Raw genomic sequence first — 21,161 nt, forward strand, 5'->3', positions numbered from 1 at the left:
AAACCTACATCCAAGTTCTTGTCAAAAAGAAGCTGCAAAACCTACGTTTTCTCATCTCAGTATCGGGGTTCTGAAAGATATGGATAGGAACCTTTAAATAAAACTTAATTTCCAGCAATTTACAAACAAAGAGGTTTTAACTTACCCAGACTTCTTAGCACACAAGGAAAAATTGAAAACAAGGAAACAGAAGTACAATGAGCCTTTTTGATATACCTTTGGGGCGAAGAGGCATGTACCATACTATGTTATACTACATCTGAGCTGCTGCTACTGCTGCTGTGCTTGGTTAAGACTTGAGGGAAGTAGGCAAAATGCCCTGCAATTTACCTCAATTTGGGTCTCTTGGGAAGACTGCCCCTGGTGCTTCTCTTTTCTGGTACCCGAGCCTTCCCAAAGGCTTTCATCTTCCTCCTCTTTCTCTCCTCTTCACTGTCAGATTCGTCCCCTTTCTCTCGATCAGCATTGCTTGCTTCCCTCTCCAACTCTTCCCATGTCTTTCCCTGCTCCTCCTCTGAGTCTCCGTCTGAGTCCTCCTCAACATCATCCTCGGATTCCACCAATGACTCACTGTCATCACCCTCCTCTTCTGATCCTGTGTCTGACTGCACATCTGAAGGCTCATACCCTTGGTCGGACTCCTGTGAGTTCTCGGAATCTGAATCACTAACTTCCAAGTTCAAAAATTCCCATCCGCCATCCTCAATGAACTTTTCTGGATCTTCAGTTATAGTCTTCAGTATAGGTCGCCAGTTCAGATTCAACCTGCTCTCGTAATATTTGAGATCAGTTGTGTCAAGCCACTCCTTGATGCCATCTAGTGATGTGGAAGGGATTGAGTCAATCCTAAGTACATCCCTCTTGAAGTCCTTGAAAACAATTGTCATATCAAAATTCTTTTGCCCGAGACCAACTCTCTCCAGGTTAACTATCTCAATCTCGCTTAGGGTGATTACAAGGAAGGGTGTCTCAATCAGCTCAACCAGACAGCTAGAAGTTGGGACAATAAAAGCCGAGGCTTTGTGAGGTACCCCATGGAAGCCAAGCTCTCTAAGAGGCTGATCAAACTCAAGGTCAAGCCCTTTAAATTGTGGTTGCCCCCATAGATCGTTAACCCTGTTCACAAAGTTCTGGAAGTCCATGTTAATTTTATTTTTTCGATCCCTCTCCCGCTGCTCTTCCTCAATCTCATCCGGGTCATAGGCTGATCTCTTTCCACCTCCCAGTGTCTGGACCACATCCATCACCTCAACAAAGAATTGCACATCTTTGGTTTTCTTGTTTCCCACCATGATGTGATTGTGGAGATGGAAGTGCAGTAGAGTGATCATTTCCTTCTCTGCTGGCTGGAAGAATGCATGCTTGATGTTACCGTACATAATGTCCACACGTTCATCAGGCCTTGAGGTAGAATATCGGAACCCATTTGTGTGGGATTCTAGTGAACCAGTTAGCTTCCTTCCACGACCACCAAAAGAGGGGCGGATCCAAAGATCAGACAATCTTATTGGCTTGAATCTGGTCCCTGCAAGTTGCAGCTTCTCTTGGGTAACTAACGTTGCTCTCTCAGCCCTTTCAGATTCCCTGGAGGCAACCTGCCGGCGGAGGGTTTTAATCATCTGAACCACTTCACTTATGTGCCTAGGGTCCTTGGAGCGAAATGAAACCTCCTTGAGATAAATTGACCCTTGAAACTTCATGGAGTTGGAGTCATGAGGACTGAAAGGGGTGCCAGGTACATTGAAGATTATTCGGATATAACATGTTCGATTAGTGTCCTGCTGGCTGGAGACACTCTTCACAGTTGCAACATGGAAAGGCACCATGCTTCCATAAATTGGCAAGAGGATGGCTTCATTCTTCTGGTCAACCTGAATCATCAATTCTTTTGGAGGGGGTAGATCATTGACATTCTTATATGCAATCAAATCTCCAGTGGCCTTCACTGCACCTCGATTATCCCCTGCCCCAGAACCTCCACCAGCAAGCCTCCTAGCAGTTTCTTCATTCTTCTGGCGGGCAAGTTCAGCCTGGTGCTGCCTCCGCAGCTCCTCCTTTGACATCTCCTGGTTATCAGACCTAAGTGTTGCCTTAGATGATACGGCCTCACCACCATTAGCCTCAGGTTTGACTTTTGGCCTCTCTTCTTCTTCTTCATCATCATCCTCATTGAATGAGTATGCTACATCCTTCACTGCTTTGGAACTTATAGAAGTCACAACTTCTGGGCCTTTTTCACCAACAATAACAGAATCTGCAAGCAGCACAGAAAATTTCTGGGTCTTTGGATTGTTGGTGTCTGTCTGCAAGTTCTGAAATCCCAGAGACACGTTGAAAACCATGCCTGGTTTTAATACCCGGTCATTCTTGGCATTAAGATTCAATCCTGATTCACGGAACTCAAGGCCAATTCCAGTTCCTGCAGATTTTGTCAAGTTGGAAACCAATTCAGGAGCATCCTTCTCAACCACTGCAAGTGCTGCTTGGTATGCAGCACTGACTTTGTTCCCAGGTTTCAAGGCACCAATTGCTGCTTCATGGGCTTTAAGGAGGACCTCATATGCCTTGCTCTGCATAGCATTTGCATCAATCAAGAAGGTCCGAGCAACATTAGAGCAATAGCTATTGTAGCGGGAACCAATGGCACAAATGATCACACTAGTTGAGTCATAGTAAAGATTCTCATCATTGCTTGAAGCACTTGGCCTGAGATCAAACTCCCCACCACTCTGAAAAATTGGAGGGTAACAAATATCAACATTCTCAGCTTTCAGCTTCACCTTAACTCTTGCAGGTTCCAATATAGCCTTCTCCGTGTCATCCATTAATGAAGAATGGGAAACCTTTTTTTCCTCATCAATGACCTTTTCAAGCTTTGGGACCACAAAATGCTTCATGACTGATGAAGTCAAGAATGCAGCTTTCTTCACATTTGTTAGCTCAGTGCTGTCCTTCATAGCAAACAGATCTGAAAACCCATTTGTTATATCACTGAGCTGGAAATCTGCATTTTTTAATTTCTCAGTCCACATCTCCAAAAGTTTCCCTTCTGGAGCCTCCCTTCCTATGTGTCCAACCACAGGAGTATCGTGAGAACTGGAATTTGCGCGAACAGCACGGAATATAGCATCCATTAGTCCAGTTCCATCATCACTTTTGGCCTTCACATGCATGACAACTTCCACACCAACAGCCTCCTTGGCAGATTTTCTCACAACTTCAAGCAGAGAGGCCTTTTTCTGGCTACACAAGAAATGAATTTGTTTCTTCATGAAAACCATTATTGTCTCTGGGAACTCATAACCAAGCAACCAAATGTTCAGTGCCGAGGATTTTAGGTACCGAAGATCATCCGAAGCTGGAGGTGTTGCTATTGCAAGAGCATCAGAAGAACCCCAAAGATCACTACTGTGTTCTTTCCAATGTGAATACAAAGTTTTCAACCGTTTAGTGAAGTTATCCAGATTGATAGCATAAGGACTGGCGGCTCCCGATGCCTTGCCATCTGAAGGTTTGGCATTACCATTTCGATGTTCAGCCATTGACAACTGTTCAAACACAGGGCTTCAACACTTTGTGTACTTGGATCAGCATAAACTGCGGAAATTAATAAATAATAATCAGTTCCCCTCCTCTCTCTCCATGAGAACTTCAGATTATAAGGAACAAACTAAACAAAAACTAATAGTAAAACTCCTAGCAATATTTACATGTAAAGGGCATCAAAATAACTTAAATCCACAACATAGCTTATTCATATGCCAATGAATCTGGAATCAAATCTAAATATATTTAAATTCCAGACCCCTCACACCCTCAAGTCCACAGAACAGTTAAAGCAAAGGTTTTGAATCCTGCAGCAATGGATTCCAAATCGATCCAAACCAGTGCATCCAAATGCAGCTTCACAGACAGTTGGGTTGTTGAAAAATGTTACAAAGAAAAATAATGAAAAGTTGGAATCTAATAATATGTAGCGGCTGAAATGGGTATCATAGGATCCCAAATTTTTATTTATTTATTTATTTATTCAAATTTTCGTTCATTTCTACGTAACCACTCAGACCATTAGATCAAAATTTTAAACTTTTATGCCAGCCCCAAGCAACACCTCTGTGTTCGCACTTATGCACAAATATCATGCAGAATAGAATAACTTGGAATCTTCCGAAAGTCCATAATCCAATTGGTGAAATGCCACTTAAGATTACGAAAATAGAAAAACTTGAGAAATAATAAAATAAAATAAAATTTCACCCTTTAAAAAGGCAAAAGCCTCGCCTTCTCAGGTCGCAAAAAAGAAAAACCTAAAAATTCAAAATTTTTAACGCTTTTCCTTTCACCACTTTTTCTACGAAAATTTGCACATTTCCTCAGCATCCAAACAATGAAACAAAACATAATCAAAAGTGATGTCAAACAACCCAATACAAATAGATTACCATAAACGAATCCACAAAACGATTCCCAATCAATTCTTCATCTTTGCTCTTGATCCACCATTTCTGCCACCAAAACACTGAAATTTGAAGTCAAATTTCAGTTTGCAAGCTTCTGAATCTGAAAATAATAACAATAACAGCAAAAACAAAAAAAACAAAAAAAATCACCAAAAATGAAGATCACAATACCGCTCACGTTCCCACTAAAAAGCCCCAAGATTGTGGAATTAGTTACCGCTTTTCTCGAGCCTTTGGGACTCTAAAACTGATCGAAAAATAAAAACTTAGGGTTAGGGTTTGGTGAACTTCACAAATGGGAGAAGGTGAAGGGAGAAAAACTGGATAAAAAAAGTGACTCTAAAGACAACGAAAGAGAAAACATTTGATAAATGAAAGAGGAAAATCGAAGAAACACGAAGAGAAAATCGAAGATTTTGAGAGAAACTGAGAGAACTGTTGAGAATTGGAGGAGTAGACAATGGCGAAGATCGAACGAAGCTAAAGAGCGGATTGGAGTCGAGCCCTTGGAAAACGATTTATATAGGAGTGGATAATTACCATAGATACCCCTCACTTTCCATGAATTTACTGAAAATGCCACCCTAGGTCCGAAATTACGAAAACACCCCTTTCCGCCTATAAATATGCCCAAATCGAATAGCCCCAAGTTCCAGGTAGGGGGATATGGAGCTTCCTTCGCCTCCAAGCTCGGTTTTTTAGAGAGAGAAAGTGAACCTTCGATATCGGTTTCTTGATTTTTTTTTATTTTTTTTCATTCACTATTACCGGTGAGAAAATTTGCATCTTATAAGTATAGTATTTGTTTGTTTGCTGGGAATCCCTAAAACCCTAATCCTAATATGACTGTACCTCAAAAAACCTAAGCTTCCCAATCAAATTTCTTCGTCATTCGTACTTTTCCTTTTGTTTTTACTGTTCTAGCATGAGCTTTTTTGCATTAGATTTTTTTACTTGTGCTATCACTCTCATTGTTCAGTCAGGGCATTCAATTTTTGTAATGGGTGTATCACACTATTTTCAAATTGTTCATTTCAATACACGCCTGTGGTGTGGAATTTTACAAATTAAGGTTGAGACTCAATCATAGGTCTTGGGTACACCCATTTTAGTGATTGTTCGATATGATTCATAATTGGGGTGTATTTAGCTTCTTTGAGTTTTGCTTCCATTTTATTGGATGACATCGATGGTTGTAAGATTTATTATGTCTTTTTAAATTTCATGTTATCTATTCACAAAAACAGCTTAGATTGTGAATTATATTGATACTTGTTGGTGCTTTTCTTTTGAAGTTTTTTGTGAATGGCGGGGGATCAGCCTATTGCTGTGAAAGATGCAGTACACAAGCTGCAACTGTTCCTTCTTGAAGGAATTCAAAATGAAAACCAACTATTTGCAGCTGGGTCTTTGATGTCCCGGAGTGACTATGAAGATGTTGTGACTGAGCGTACGATTGCAAATTTGTGTGGTTATCCTCTCTGCAGCAATTCTCTGCCATCAGAGAGGCTGCGGAAAGGCCATTACCGCATTTCGCTGAAGGAGCACAAGGTTTATGACCTCCATGAGACGTACATGTACTGCTCGTCTGGTTGTGTGGTTAACAGCAGATCATTTGCAGGGAGTTTGCAGGAAGAGAGGTGCTCAGTTTTAAACTCAGAGAGAATTAATGGAATTCTGAGGTTGTTTGGGGAATCAAGCTTGGAATCCAATAAGATTTTGGGAAAACATGGGGATTTAGGGTTGTCGGAATTGAAGATACGTGAGAATGTTGAAAAGAAAGCTGGGGAAGTGTCTATGGAAGACTGGATCGGTCCATCAAATGCAATTGAAGGTTATGTTCCACAGAGGGATCGCAATTTGAAGCCCAAAAATATTAAAAATCGTAAAGAAGGTAAAGAAAGATGGAAAATGCATTTTGTTAACATGGTGATCTGTTATCTCAATTTTCTGATACATGTGCAATCATCAGAATTATATATTCAAAAACCCACCCTTTTATTTGGTTGTAGGGTAAATGATTGGAAAAAAGAGGCATGGTTTTCAGTTCTATGCTTTTGATTGCTTTATAAAGAACTGCAGTCAACTAATCCAAATAGTTGTAATACATTTGGTCAAGGACTTTTGGTTTCTAATATTCAACATTATGGTTTCTTCCCCACCTCGTCCCATTTCTCAGAAATCATAAGTAGTATAAATGGCTTGCTAATGTTGGATTGTTATCTTGGAGTTGCATTGTTTTAGTTTGTACGAGGCATTTATTTTTTCTTCATTCACCAAAAAATGAGCTTGAATTGTATATTTCAGGGTCTAAATCTAGCAACTCCAAGATGGACAGTGGAAAAAATTTTGTGATTGATGAGATGGACTTTGTCCGTACCATAATCACCGAGGATGAGTACAGCATTTCAAAAAGTTCTAAAGGTTTGAAAGACACTACTTCCCATGCAAAATCAAAAGAACCAAAAGAAAAGGCAAGCATAGGGGATCAACTTTCCATGTTAGAAAAGTCAGCTCCTCCTATACAGAATGATTCTGAAAGTAAATTAAGAGAATCAAAAGGGAGGAGGAGTAGGGTTATTTTCAAAGATGAGTTCAGCACAGCGGAAGTTCCTTCAGTTCCCAGCCAAAGTGGTTCTGAGTTAAATGGTGTGAAAGGGAAGGAGGAATATCATACTGAAAATGCAGCACAATTGGGTCCCACCAAGCTAAAATCCTGTCTGAAACCTTCAGGTGGAAAAAAAGTAACTCGCTCTGTTACTTGGGCTGATGAGAAAATGGACAGTGCAGACAGTAGAGATTTTTGTAAAGTGAGGGAATTGGAGGTCAAGAAAGAAGATCCTAATGGGTTAGGGGATATAGATGTGGGAGATGATGATAATGCTTTAAGATTTGCATCAGCAGAAGCATGTGCAATAGCATTGAGCCAGGCAGCAGAAGCTGTTGCATCTGGAGAAACTGATATGACTGATGCTGGTACTCCATTACACTCTTTTTTTAGATTTCTAGGCTTACCTTTTTGGTTTTAAGTGGCTAACTACATGAAGGTTTTTGGCTATTTGCACATTCTCTTTGTTTTGATTTCCAGTGTCTGAAGCTAGAATTATCATATTGCCACATCCACGTGATATGGATGAAGGGGAATCTCTAAAGGATGCTGATTTGCTTGAACCTGAACCAGTTCCTTTGAAGTGGCCAATAAAACCTGGAATTTCACATTCAGATATATTTGATTCTGATGATTCTTGGTATGATACGCCACCAGAAGGGTTCAGTTTGACTGTAAGTTCCTTGTTCAACTTATTGCAATTTCTATTGTTTCTAACCATTTTAAGTTATGCTTGAGTTCACATCCTTTTGGTATCTTTCAGTTGTCACCATTTGCAACAATGTGGATGGCACTCTTTGCATGGATAACATCATCTTCTATTGCTTATATATATGGACGGGATGAAAGTTTCCATGAGGAGTATTTATCAGTTAATGGAAGGGAGTATCCCAAAAAAATTGTTTTGACTGATGGCCGTTCTTCTGAAATTAAGCAAACTCTAGCGGGTTGTCTGGCTCGGGCTTTGCCTGGACTTGTTGCAGATCTCAGATTGCCAATACCAGTGTCAAATCTGGAGCAGGGAGTGGTATTAATTCTGAACTCGTCATTGTGTTTAACACTTTTGTGTTATATGATGAAGGAACTTGCACCAGGTCATCCTCATAATTGGATTAAGAAAGATGAATGTTGATTCAGATCTTTGGGAAATATTTTTGTTTTTTACATTTTAACTCTGCAAGTTAAGTCTGATTTTTTTGGATGAGCTAAATTGCTGCATTTCTTAGTTTAACTCTGCAAGGATAAAGTCTAACTAAAAATGGTGTATGCTAGTGTTGGTTTCTTGTTGCTGAGATCCATGCTCACATGGCTACCTTGAACAAAATCTACATTCAAGTTAGTTCTTTATTAATATCATCCATATTGTAGCCATTTGTGAATTCTCAGCCTTCATTACTCAAAACCATAAGATGACAGAAAAAGTAATTATTATGTTAGATTCTCTCACGTGCTTATAAAAAAAATTAGTTAAATTCTCTCACAAAAGAAAATAAAATAAAATAAAACATATTTTTCTTATGCCACAGCACTTAGATTTGTGTTTCTTTTCCATTGGTTTTGTAGGCGAAACCAGCACTAATAATTTTATATGCAGGGGCGCTTGTTGGATACGATGTCTTTTGTTGATGCACTTCCATCATTCAGAATGAAACAGTGGCAAGTGATTGTTCTTTTGTTTATCGATGCCCTCTCTGTTTGTCAGATTCCTGCACTTACTCCACACATGATAAGTAAGAGGATGTTGTTTCCAAAGGTGAGAGCAACACTACAAAGTTTTTTCTGTTATCTTCATTTATAATGGAAATAAATGAGAGATGCGTTAAGCTTAACTCCTTGTAAGCTTTTGCTACCTTCATGAATCCTGAAATCTACATATTGGAAATTGAGGTCTGCATATCAACTAATTCTATGGATCCATTGAGCTAAACCACCAAGTCATTTTGGGTGATGATTTGCCTCCAGTGGATCAATTTGCCCATTTCCCTTTTAACTGGAAGTTATAGGCTCATTTGATTCTGGTGTTTGTGTTTAAGGATATGGACAAAGAATCATCAATTCTTGTATTGAAGACATTGACACAACTTTACACTTGAACACAGATTCATGATGTTGGACCCAATTCCAAACAACACTACCCTCAACTCCCTAAAAAAATGAATAAATAAAACAAAAATCTAGATACGTGGACACTGGGTTTTGCATGTGAAAGGGCCATGGTCACTTACCTTTGCTAGATGGGTTCAAATGTCCATAATATTGACACCGTAATATCCTATTGTCCCCAAGCACCACTGCTTTCATAAATTTGTCAGTCAATGAAGAAAGTAACAAACATTTACTGTGTCCCAATAAAAAAATGCACCATAACCACATTCTTTAGCAAGTTTCAGAAACAAACAAAAGCGATCAGGCTTACAGCATCCGATCTGGTATCAAACCTTGTATTTTTGTGGTCATGCATTGTGTACTCAATGCAGGAATGCTAATTATTCATCTGCAGAAGTGTCCCACACATCACTGTCTATTGCATATGCACAAGATGTATCATGGCCTTGCAGTAGGGACTCTGAAGCTTCTTAAACCTTCTAGGGATTGTATTACCCAACCATTAAAGATGATTTCTAGCCACTCAACTTCTCCATAAGGATGTGAATATTTTAAGGTGACCAGTGGAGTAGGGGTATATGAGAGTGTCATATTTAGATTCATGGTACTTACAATGATGAAATTAGGATAAGGAACTTGCCTTTGTTGAATCCAAACTTAAGCATGCCTAGTTTTCTTTGCCTTCTTTTTCAGGAAAGAGAAAAATATAATGTTTGAACTGAAGGATAAAATACCTAGTTTTCTTTGCCTTCAGTTATCAATTGTTCTCAAAACAGATTTCTGAGAATTGTTCTAAAAACATGATGTTTTCTGGAAGCATATGTTAACATTACTTCACCCTTTTTTCTTGTGGCTAAACAGGTGTTCGATGCTGCTCAAGTAAGCGCAGAAGAATATGAAGTTATGAAGGATCTCATCATCCCTCTTGGCCGAGTACCTCAGTTCTCTGCACAAAGTGGGGGTTAAACAAAAATGTCAGACTCCATCACTACAAGTACGCAGCTACTGCTACTTAAATCGCTTTGCTCTCCAATCTGATTGATCTGTATGCTTTTGAACATCATCTTTTCTGTAGCTGGGGGCTTGTTTTATTTTTCAACCACCCCCCCAACTAAAGATTGATGTGGGATTATTGGTTCAGCATGGACATTAAGCTAGTTAACCAGTGAATTTAACACTCTGGTTAGGTTTTTCGGATAGGAGAAGAGAAAAAATGCATTTGGTGCTGCCTCTTGTACTATACAGTAGGAATGGCAGAGTTTAGATTTTGCCCAGAGTTTTTGCACATATACTGGAGCAGAATGTGTGATCAACTAGCTTTTGTTTCCAAAGGATAGCTCATGTTTCTATACACAAAACTCTTGATACTCAACTTCAAGGCAGCATGTGAACAAGAATAAATCATTTTACTTTGTATTTTCAACTTATTTAATCTTTATATATCAAAGTTAAAATAAGAAAATTAAATTTGAAGTTGTATATAACAATAGTTTATTAATTTTATATTTATTTTTTTTATATATTTTTCTTTTCTATTTTCTTTCTTTCGCCCTTTCCCTCTAATCTTTCCTAAACCAAATATAGTCTTAATAAATTTGGATGGAAAACTATTTTTTTGAATTTTTTTTATGAAAAAAAAATGTGATTTTTGTGAATAAATTTGAGATAGTTTTTGTAGTATTATGAAGGACAATTGGAAATATAAGTGCACAATGTTTTCATGGTGTCCTTTGGATACATTATTGTCTTTTGCTTTTAAAAATATAAAAAAAAAATTCTTTAAAATTTTGAAAGCGATTTTTAAGATAAAAGATAAGTTCAATCCACGATAATCTAAATTTATCCGGAGATACCTAAAATAAAATAAAAATAAAAATAAAAATTAAAGTTTTTTATTTTAAAAATAATAAATAAGAAGTGAATTTCAAAGTATTGTCTTTTTTATTTTTTAAAAATAAAAAAATTTATTATTATTATTTTATAAAATATAATAATCCTTAAAAGCTTAGCTTAAAAGGATAATGGTTTTTTAAAATTTCACATATTAAAAAAATTATTTTTTAAATCTGTGAAAAATTATTTTTTTTTATGAATATAAAGTAAGTTTATATTTTTCTATAAAAAAATTTATATTTTATATAAGGTTTAAAAAGGATGAAAAATTAGAAAGTGTATGATTGTGTTTTCACCTTTTTTTTATTTGTACTTTTTAAAAATAAAAATGAATTTATATTTGGTTCTCGTAGAGGGAGCGAAATGTGCTTAAACAGATGGGGCCTTGGAAATGAAATTGCAAGGGAATCTTTTTTTGTATTTTTTCGTGTGGATGAGTAGAAGACTAGGAACCCAATTTTGTATTCTTTGTATTTTTCTAATCAAAGAGCTGTACCGGTCCACCCTCGCCTAGAAATTGAACGACCTAAGAAGATGAAAGGGAGAGTCATTGTTGAATTGAACAAAAATGGGGTAGACTTGAATCTTGTTCCTCCATAATTCAATCAATTTGATGATATATTTAGGTGGTGTTTGTTTTTTGGCTGAATAGAAAAAAATCAAAATATTCGGCATTTTCTATTCAGCCAAAAAACAAACACCACCTTAATTGTATATTTTTATTGTTCTATTATTTTAAAACATGAAAAAACCAAAAGATACGTCCATTCTCCATCCAATAACAAAATAAAGTAGTTTTTCAAAGATTACTATAATTGTGGATTCATAATTTTAACCTCCCCATTGTTCTATCATTATATATAACTCATGAGCACTATGTATAACTCATACATTCATATATAAATCATTCTAGACTAACATAAATATCTCTAGAAGTTAGTCTATTTCTATTAACCAATCGGTGGAAGTAAGAAATTTGAGATATGTTTGGTGTTTCTTTTACCAATCATCTAAGTCTATGTTATATATCAATAGATTACCATCTCGAGGGTCATCCATTATGAAAAGACCTTCCATTGAAGGGTGATACGAAATCCCTGGTCCAACTCCTATTTACTTAGAGATCAAAGTTACGTGGGCAACACCTCAAGTCCAATTCCTATTTACTTGCAGATTACAATTATGTGGGCAACACCTCAACACCTAGCTTGCATTTCAATTGATGTTTCAGTCGTCTGTGCATCTATAAATGTGCTTGCATGAAGTGAATAAAACATTGTAGAATTCAAAACTTCTATCTACTATCTCTCATGTCCTCTCTCAAATTAAACTCATCATTTGGTATCAGAGTCGTGTTTATTCATAGACACATGAGGGAAAACCAATGTTGAGTTTCGCAACGAGGTCAACGAAGCCTTGGCTTGACATGAGTCAAGTTTTGATCAGGTGAATGCCACTCTACAGGCGGTTTTGACGGAGCTCCAAGCTTTGCGAGTAACTCGAAGTGCCAACCACCCCAACCAGAAATCAACCCCTTGCACTAGAGGGATCAGCACACCGCTACCGCAACCACCAATACTGACCCACATCTCCAACAACACCTCAAGCTAAATTTTCCTAGATTCAATGGGGAAGACCTAGTCAGCTGGATCTATAAGGCTGAGCAATATTTTGAGTTTCAGAACATTGCGGTTGAAACTTAAGTTCAGTTTGTCTCCTTCCATCTTGAAGGCATTGCACTCTAGTGGCACCGTTGGTTGACGAAGTTTCAAGGACCCTTTTCTTGGAATGATTTCACCAAGGCCATTCTTCTTAGGTTTGGTCTTATCGAATATGAAGACCCTTCTGAAGCATTGTCCCGCCTAAAGCAGACAACTACAGTGACTGCATACCAGGAGGCATTTGAGAGACTCTCTCATTAGGTCGACGGATTACCTGAGCCATTTCTCATCGGTTGCTTTATTGTAGGGTTGTGTGATGGCATTCGCATAGACGTCAAGATTAAGCAACCACACACGCTTGCAGGCGCCATTGGAGTGGCAAGATTGATTGAAGATCACAATCTCCTTCAAAAGAAAACAGCAACTCCTAGCCGCATCCTAATGACGACGACGCTGCAGAAGGGACCCAACCTTTCTGCGGGAATTTTTAGATCCAATCTAAACCAGCGCTCCAACAATAGCTCAAATCCTTCCTCAGTGTCGATTCGCCGAATCACCAATCTGGAGGCTCGTGAGTGGAGGGAGAAGGGATTATGCTACTATTGCGAGAAATACTTCCAAGGACACCGATGCGAACGACCCTAGCTTTTCATGATCACAGATACACCACCAGATGAGGAAGAAGCTCTAGACGACAACCAGTAGGGAACCGAGGGGATTAACACCTTACCCAAGATATCATTCCATGCCATTACCGGGGGTGAACACCCGCAGACCCTCCATGTTCTAGGCCAATTGAAGAACAAAGACCTAATTGTCTTGATCGACGATGACAACACTTATAATTTCATCAATCAAATGGTTGTCTCCAGATTTGGATTGCCAGTTGTAAGGGAGGAGAAACTCCAGGTGATTGTGGTGAATTGAGTGCATGGGGCAATGTTCAGGACTTACGCTCACCATCCAAGGAATTCCTATCACTGTAGACTACTACAGCCTACCAGTGGCAGCTTGTCAGGTGGTCTTAGGGTCCAAAGTGGTTGGAGACTCTAGGTCCAATTGAATCAGACTATAAGGCTCTCACTATGTCATTCAAATTGTGAGGCGCCAGGCACACTCTCCATGGGGTAAGACCCACTACTGGAATTTTTAACATTGAGGCTTTGAATGACAGGGAATGTACAAATCTACGGGACATAAGATTTTTTTTCAAATTATTCCTGCCCATAACCAGTCCCCTTCACATCGACGATCGCTAGAAATTGAAAAGTTGTTGAACCAATATGCTCGGGTTTTCAAGAACCCAAACAACCTGCCTCCCAAACACCCACACAATCATCGAATTCCACTACAGCCCAACACCGAACCAGTCAGTGTGAGACCGTACTGATATTCCTATTACCAGATGGTAGAAATAGAGCGCATGGTGGTTGAACTCCTTCATTCGGGACTGATTAGACCTAGCACTAGCCCTTTCTCCTCACCGGTGTTGTTGGTAAATAAGACATATGGATCTTGGAGGTTTTGTGTCAACTACAGGGCTTTGAACAATATCACCATCAAGGACAAGTACCCTATTCCAGTAATTGACGAGTTACTGAATGAACTCCATGGGGCCAAGTTCTTCTCTAAACTGGATTTAAGATCAGGATACCACCAAATCCAGATGCAAGTAGAAGATATTTTGAAGACTGCCTTCAATACCCACGAAGGACACTATGAATTCGTGGTCATGCCCTTCGGGCTAACCAATGCCCCAACAACTTTTCAAGTCCTCATGAACGATCTCTTTTGTTCCCACCTCCAGAAATTCATCCTCATATTCTTCAACGACATACTGGTATACTCCAAGTCTTGGAATAATCATTTATCGCATCTACATATTGTTTTTGATATACTGTCTATTAACCAACTATTTGTCAAAGAATTAAAATGTCAATTTGGAGTTACACAGGTCACCTACCTGGGCCATATTATTACAAAAAAAAAAAAAGTATCTGTTAACCCCAAGAGATTACAGGTAGCAGTCACTTGGCCTAAACCCACTACAACTAGAGAAGTACGTGGGTTCTTGGGCTTAGCAAGGTATTATCAAAAATTCATAAGCCATTTTGGTGGCATGATAGCATCCTTAACCAAACTCCTGACCAATGACCAATTCGAGTGGAACAATGAAATAGAAGACGCATTCCACAAATTAAAAGAGGTGTTAACCAATCTACCAATCTTGTGTCTATTAGACTTCACTCAACGGTTCGTGATCGAATGTGATGCAAGTGGGATTGGGATAGGGGCAATTCTCACTCAGTACAACCACCCCATGGCTTATTTCAACGAAGCTTTAAAGGGATCAGCTTTGGCACTATCCACCTATCAGAAAGAAATGCTAGCAGTTGTCAAGGCAATCAAAAAGTGGCGCCCCTACCTGTTGGGTAAACCATTCACAGTTCGCATTGACCACCGGAGCCTTAAATATCTGCTAAAGTAACGGATTACCACTCCCGTACAGACACGATGGTTGCCTAAAATCCTTGAGTATGTGTAGACCCCGTATTTCAGCTCATGCGCTTCCACTCGATGGCGAACTCGATTTTTATTTTGAAAAATGATTTATTATTATTTTTTATTAGAAAATGACTTGGAGTCACCAATTATTTTTGTTTTATTTTTAAAAGGTAAACAAAATAAGAAAGAAAACCTTAAATGTGACTCCTTATTTTGGAAAAGATGGTCTGTGAAAAACCGGATCGGGCTCAAGGGTCAGGTTACTTATCGGGAAGGTACGGTAAAGACTGCAGCACCCCTCTAAGTCCCTAAAAACGGGTTTTTACTAATAAAATGAAGCAATCATGACAATTGATAAGAAAATCAATGGATATCAACATGATCACACACTGAGAGTTAAAACATGCATGAGAAATGGTCAGAGTGAGAGCGGACACGTACCTTAGCAGCAAACGACAACGTGCTATCATGAAATGAGGTTAGTGCATAGTAATGAGCATAAAATTTGTCACTCAACAGAACACAAAATCATTAATGGTGCATATGGCACTTCACTCAAGTTCATTTTTATTTCAAATAAGACTTCTTTGATGTTGGGCCCCCACCAAAGCCCATTTTATTTTTCATGAATTAATTCCATAAATTCCATCACTTGGAATTACGGAATTTAATTCACGCTTATTTTAAAATGTTTTAAAAACAGAGGAGATGTAGAAATGGTTTGCCAAGGAGAAAGATGGTAGCAAAATTTTATTGAAAAATGGATTTTTAGAACCTAAAAAAAATGCTAAGAACAAGAAAATGGAAGAGTTGAAATCTGAAAATTTATTTGAAGAATGAGATTTAAAAAAAAAAATCATTTTCAAAATTGAAGATGGTGAACTAGAAGGTGGCACGTGGCCTAGAGGTGGCACGCCAAAAGGTGGCCACGTAAGCCATGCAACAGGAATGGAGCTATTCTTGAGGAGTATTCATGTTATCGCCTCTCAATTTGAAAAGTTGGATCCACTTCGAAACTTGTAGCCTTCCAACTTTTGGACCACTCTTGACATTTTGGGATTATGGGGCAGGCAAGTGTTGAGTACAAAGCCACTTGCAGCATTTTCTCCACGCCCAAAAAAGTATATATATATAAAATAAAAAAAACAAATTATAGCCTAATCCCAAAATCACTTGACAGTGGAATCATGCCACACATCTGAAGGTATGGACTCTCCAATAGTTTTTCTTAGTTGCACTATTGAACTCTAAAAATGAGATTCTGAAGCATTCATTGATATTTCTCAGGTTCTTTTGTCTTCATTCTCTTAAAAGAAAGCTACTAGGAGTAAAAGAAGGCTGGTCCAAATGTCTGATGTGGCACTAGGTAGGTTTTCTCTTCTTTCGCTTCCAAGAGCAACACCCATAGCAATATCATCAGTAGCTACACTAGCAAGTTGAGTTAACAGCTAATAGGATAAAGGAGCGGGTACACGTGCTGTTAGTTGCATTGGAACCACAACCTATCATCGCAAAAGCAATGCTACTATAGACGTTGTCTCACAAATCGGAGAAGCACTAATATGGTAGTCAAATTTGCTATCAAACCCGTCTACGAACCCATTTCAGCGGCAATTCACTTCTTGAGAGATATACACAATAACATCAACCTTTTTATTCTCTCTTGAGCCTCAAAAAAGAAAATAAACCATGGTATTTAATATTTGAGAAAGAAGTTGTTGTTGCATATAAAAGGTTGCTCTAAGATATATTCACGTCAAGATTCAATTTAGCTTTCACTGCCTTCATGATAGCTGCAGCTGCAAAAGGTGGCGGAACGTAAATAACTGATGCATTCACCCTAGTTTTAGCTTTTACGTCTACGACAGTGTTGAAAGTAGGTATCCTCAAGTGCTCCATTTCACCCTTCTTTGGTGTCATCCCACCAGATTGATCTTATCCATCCCAACGTTGAGACTTGACACAATCTCCGTCAAGGGCAATGCCTCGGTCATTTGGCGTCAACGTTGATGAAGGAGTTTCCTAACACAACTGGGATCTGATTTGAATGCTCCCTAAAAAAAAATCGCCAATGCTTGCAAAGTCCCAGGAACGGAAGAGATTGAAACATTGGTCTAGTTCTTGAAGCGTGGACTATACAACTTGCGGGTTTGCTTATACCATCGCGCCCAGTGCTTGAAACTAATGGTTGTTTATGGGGAAATTGAGAGATCTTGATCTACCAGCAGCAGCATCGAGGAGCGTCTCCACTGGTTTCTTAAGCTGCAGGGGAATGAGCCACTAGAACAATAACTTTTGCCACTTCTAGAATCTCTAAATATAAGTAATCCACAGTTCACTTTGGATTGTTGTAAGCTGCTTGAAATGCACAGGTGACAGTTTCCTTGTCCCAGTTTCCTTCGCCCATATCCATTATTTGTTGAATAGTTTGCTCAAGATTACTAGCAGAGACTATATTGGAAGCAGCTAAACCATAAGCATTGGCAAACTCTCTATCTGTTACCATCTCAAACATAGGAATACTCCTTAGGGCTTGTGCATTTACAAGAGCTTCAGCCACATTAATATCTTTCTAATCCTGGAAGTGAACAGATGATCTCTCCTTTAAACCTTGAGTTGACCGCATGAACTGTAGGTTGTGTGAAACTTCCAGGATGCAAACTCTACTCACTGAAACCTTTAGAGGACTGTGATGATGGTCATGTTGATGTTTTGCTTTTGACCAGTGTGCCAAAGAGGAAACAGAAACATGATAAAGACCCTAGGAGGCATCTATTGATGTTTAAACCAAGAACAAACCAGAAAGATGTGCACAATCCAGCACTTTCGAAAGAGGTGGGTACCAAAAACAAAACAGAGAGTGAAAAAAAAAAAACAAAAATAGAGCACAGATTGAGAAAAGAAAATGAAATGACAAATCCTCGAACCAAACCCTGTTTCACACTCTAATCAACATGCTTACACAAATAAGGGAAACCAAACACATTTTAAATAGAGATAAAAACATGATTGGGCATCTCTCCAAGAAACCAAAACAGAATCGAAGAGCTAGAGCCAAAACCAGACTTGGACAAAACTGACAAGCTTTCCCTCTGCTTCTTTCTTATGTAAAACTAAGGCTCCTTTGTTTTCTCTCAGTTGCCCTTCTTCTCAAGCAACTAGCCACCGGAATACCTCTCTCTCACTAGCCCTCTTAAAAATTCACCCTATCTGAAAAAAAAATGCTTTGTCCCCTCTCCCTAGAGTCTACCCCCCTCAAAACTCCAGAAAACCTCCTTTGTAGATGTCGAATACCTCCCCTTCCTTGCCCCTCAAGCTAACCTTTTCCTAAAATATCTCTCTACCAGTAACAAAAGCACCATCATTCACTAACGGCCTGCAACTTTTCCGAATATTCTCTTGACAGGTGTCCCATTCTGATCGCTTCCACTAGCTCCTTCTCAATGGCAAGATGCATTACTTGGTGACCAGTCTTCAAGCTCCACGTGGCTCCTTGAAATCTGGACATTTGGCAAAGCAAAAATGCCTAAAACGCACTCCCAAAATGGGGGTCTACAGTATGATTATACCATCGAATACAAAAAAGGGGCAGAGAATCAAGTCGCAGACTCCTTATCTCGCAAGGGAGAAGTCTATTCCATCTCAATTTATGTTCCAAGTGTAGAATGGTAGACAACACTTCAGAAAGAGGTCCTCTAGGACCCTTTTTACACCAACTTGGAGAATAGATATGTTTCATATAAACTTGTGCAGCGCGACGGGGTTTGGTTCTATGATGAGAAGATTTATCTGAGCCCGTCATCCACCCTGCTCCCGTTGATATTGGAAAACAACCACTCCTCCCCAACAGGTGGTCATTTTGGGTTTCATTAGACACTACGCCGAATTGGCAGGAGCTTTGTGTGGCTTAATATGCGGCAAACGGTGAAGGAGTTTCTACAAACTTGAGAGGTATGCCAGCAATACGAGACCAATTGTATGAAACTAGCAGATCTCCTCCAACCATTGTCGATTCCAACTCAAATATGGTCAAATATTTTGATGGACTTCATTGAAGGGATGCCCACCTCTAATGGTCATTCTGTCATCATGGTCGTCGTAGATCGTCTATCAAAATATTCCCACTTCATCCCTCTCAAGCATCCTTCCACGGCTATCACGGTTGCAAAGGTGTTTGTCTCTAATGTGGTTCGACTCTATGGCATTCCTACCTCCATCGTCAGTGACAAAGACAAGGTCTTCACAAGTGCCTTATGGTAGACCTTATTCCAGTTGCAAGAGACTAAATCGAATATGAGCTCCAATTACCATCCACAAACTGATAGCCAAACTGAAGTTGTCAACCGCTCCTTGGAGCAGTATCTGCAGTGTTTTGCAAGACTACAACTGAAGAAATGGGTAGAATGGATTCCATGGGCAGAGTTCATTTACAACACCTCCACCCATTCCTCCACCAAATTCAACCCATTTGAAGCAATTTATGGGGTGCCTTCCCCAAGCTTCCTTTCTTACATACCGGGCACAACGTGTGTTCAAGCGGTGGCTGAATATTTCCAAGATTGGGATGCAATCTTGAAAGAGTTACGTCACAATTTTCGAATGGCATAAGATAGAATGAAATGCCATGCAAACAAACATCAACGAGATGTTTAGTTCAATTTTGGGGACTTCGTTTACGTGAAGTTGCAACCCTATCGCCAGACTTCAGTGGCTTTCAAGAAGTCCTTAAAACTTTCTCCCCGTTTTTTTGGCCCATACCAAATTCTAGCGAAGGTCGGACTAGTAGCTTACATATTGCTTCTTCCCGCAGGGTCCTAAATTCATGACATATTTCATGTCAGCCTCTTACGCAAGCATTAGGGGTCAATCACCCCCACATCCGCTCAACTCACGCCAGTTTCGAACTAATCCACACTATTGCCACAACCGGAGTCCATCTTGGCTCGGCACGTGATTCACAAAAGGAAATACAAACCTCGCACTAAATTTTTGGTGGAGTGGTTGGGCGCACCAATTGAAGATGCCACCTGGGAGAACACATGGCGATTCTCCAAAGCATCCCCGGAGTTTCGTCCTTGAGGAGAAGGACACTTCGAGGGGGAGGGAACGATACGAAATCCTTGGTCCAACTCCTATTTACTTGTATATCACAATTACGTGGACAACACCTTAACAGTTGGCTTGAATTTTAGTTGATGTTTCAGTTGTCTGTGCATCTATAAATGCGCCTGCATGAAGTGAATAAAACATTGCAGAATTCAAAACTTCTATCTACTATCTCTCTTCTCCTCTCTCAAATTAAACTCATCAAGGGGATATGTAGAAAGTACATTATAATGATCCAAATAAATGTGTGGTTTCTGAACCATTTGGGATGACCCAAAATTTTCATTATTTCAATTTTTCTAACACTTGGGCGTAATGTAGCAATGGATGATTAAGAATTAAAATAAGTCTAGTTTAGAAAGAAATAAGAAATTCTATTTGCCTTATCATGATAGGATTTATGAAATAAAAGACGAGAATTGTTTTGATTGTCAAATATCATTAAGAAATGGTTATTGAAATGATTTCCTACAATTCTTTTAAGTATGAAATTAGTAAAAGAAATCTAGCTATAAGTCTTAATCTATATGAATGCATTGTTTTTTTTTTTTTTGTCTTTCTTTAGGTTCCATCGACAACATAAGAGCCTTGTGTTACTTTATAAGGGTGTTATTGGTTTATATTAAAAGTAAAAGGGCTTGAAAAACATAATAGGCTACTATTCTAGGCTTGTTTTGCTTCTTCAAGTTCAATGCATTATTGAAATTAAAGTTCAAATGTGTCTTCTATCATTTAGCAAAGTAACCTTTTACGTTAGGCACTTCCATTTTTTCCTAGGTAGAAGGGCACATGACTTGTTTAAGCAGATACACAAAAATTTAG

The 21,161-nt window shown here is 38.9% G+C and overlaps 2 protein-coding genes across 7 annotated transcripts; one reads left to right on the forward strand and one right to left on the reverse strand.

The window, feature by feature from the left end:
- Window positions 1-68: 68 nt before the first annotated feature.
- On the reverse strand, window positions 69-4,952 carry LOC100263158 (FACT complex subunit SPT16). Of its 5 annotated transcripts, none has more exons than XM_010661434.3 (3): window positions 4,678-4,952; window positions 4,443-4,519; window positions 69-3,597 (listed from the first exon to the last, which is right to left on the reverse strand). In XM_010661434.3, the coding sequence occupies exon 3, from the start codon at window positions 3,540-3,542 to the stop codon at window positions 327-329; it is 3,216 nt and encodes a 1,071-aa protein (XP_010659736.1). In that variant the 5' UTR covers window positions 3,543-3,597; window positions 4,443-4,519; window positions 4,678-4,952; the 3' UTR covers window positions 69-326. The 5 variants fall into 5 exon arrangements, with proteins under 5 accessions (XP_010659736.1, XP_010659734.1, XP_010659735.1 ...); XM_010661432.3 differs by having other exon boundaries at window positions 4,443-4,560; XM_010661433.3 differs by having other exon boundaries at window positions 4,639-4,952.
- A 157-nt stretch (window positions 4,953-5,109) lies between these two features.
- Window positions 5,110-10,597, forward strand: LOC100258021 (putative RNA polymerase II subunit B1 CTD phosphatase RPAP2 homolog). 2 transcript variants are annotated; one of them, XM_002280589.4, is made up of 7 exons: window positions 5,110-5,230; window positions 5,756-6,354; window positions 6,768-7,436; window positions 7,549-7,742; window positions 7,832-8,095; window positions 8,663-8,821; window positions 10,036-10,597. In XM_002280589.4, exons 2-7 carry the CDS (start codon window positions 5,766-5,768, stop codon window positions 10,138-10,140), a joined length of 1,980 nt encoding a protein of 659 aa, XP_002280625.1. In that variant the 5' UTR covers window positions 5,110-5,230; window positions 5,756-5,765; the 3' UTR covers window positions 10,141-10,597. The 2 variants fall into 2 exon arrangements, with proteins under 2 accessions (XP_002280625.1, XP_010659731.1); XM_010661429.3 differs by having other exon boundaries at window positions 5,121-5,171.
- Window positions 10,598-21,161: the final 10,564 nt, after the last annotated feature.

Source organism: Vitis vinifera, chromosome 14 (assembly GCF_030704535.1).
Source record: "Vitis vinifera cultivar Pinot Noir 40024 chromosome 14, ASM3070453v1".
Classification (NCBI taxonomy): Eukaryota; Viridiplantae; Streptophyta; class Magnoliopsida; order Vitales; family Vitaceae; genus Vitis; species Vitis vinifera.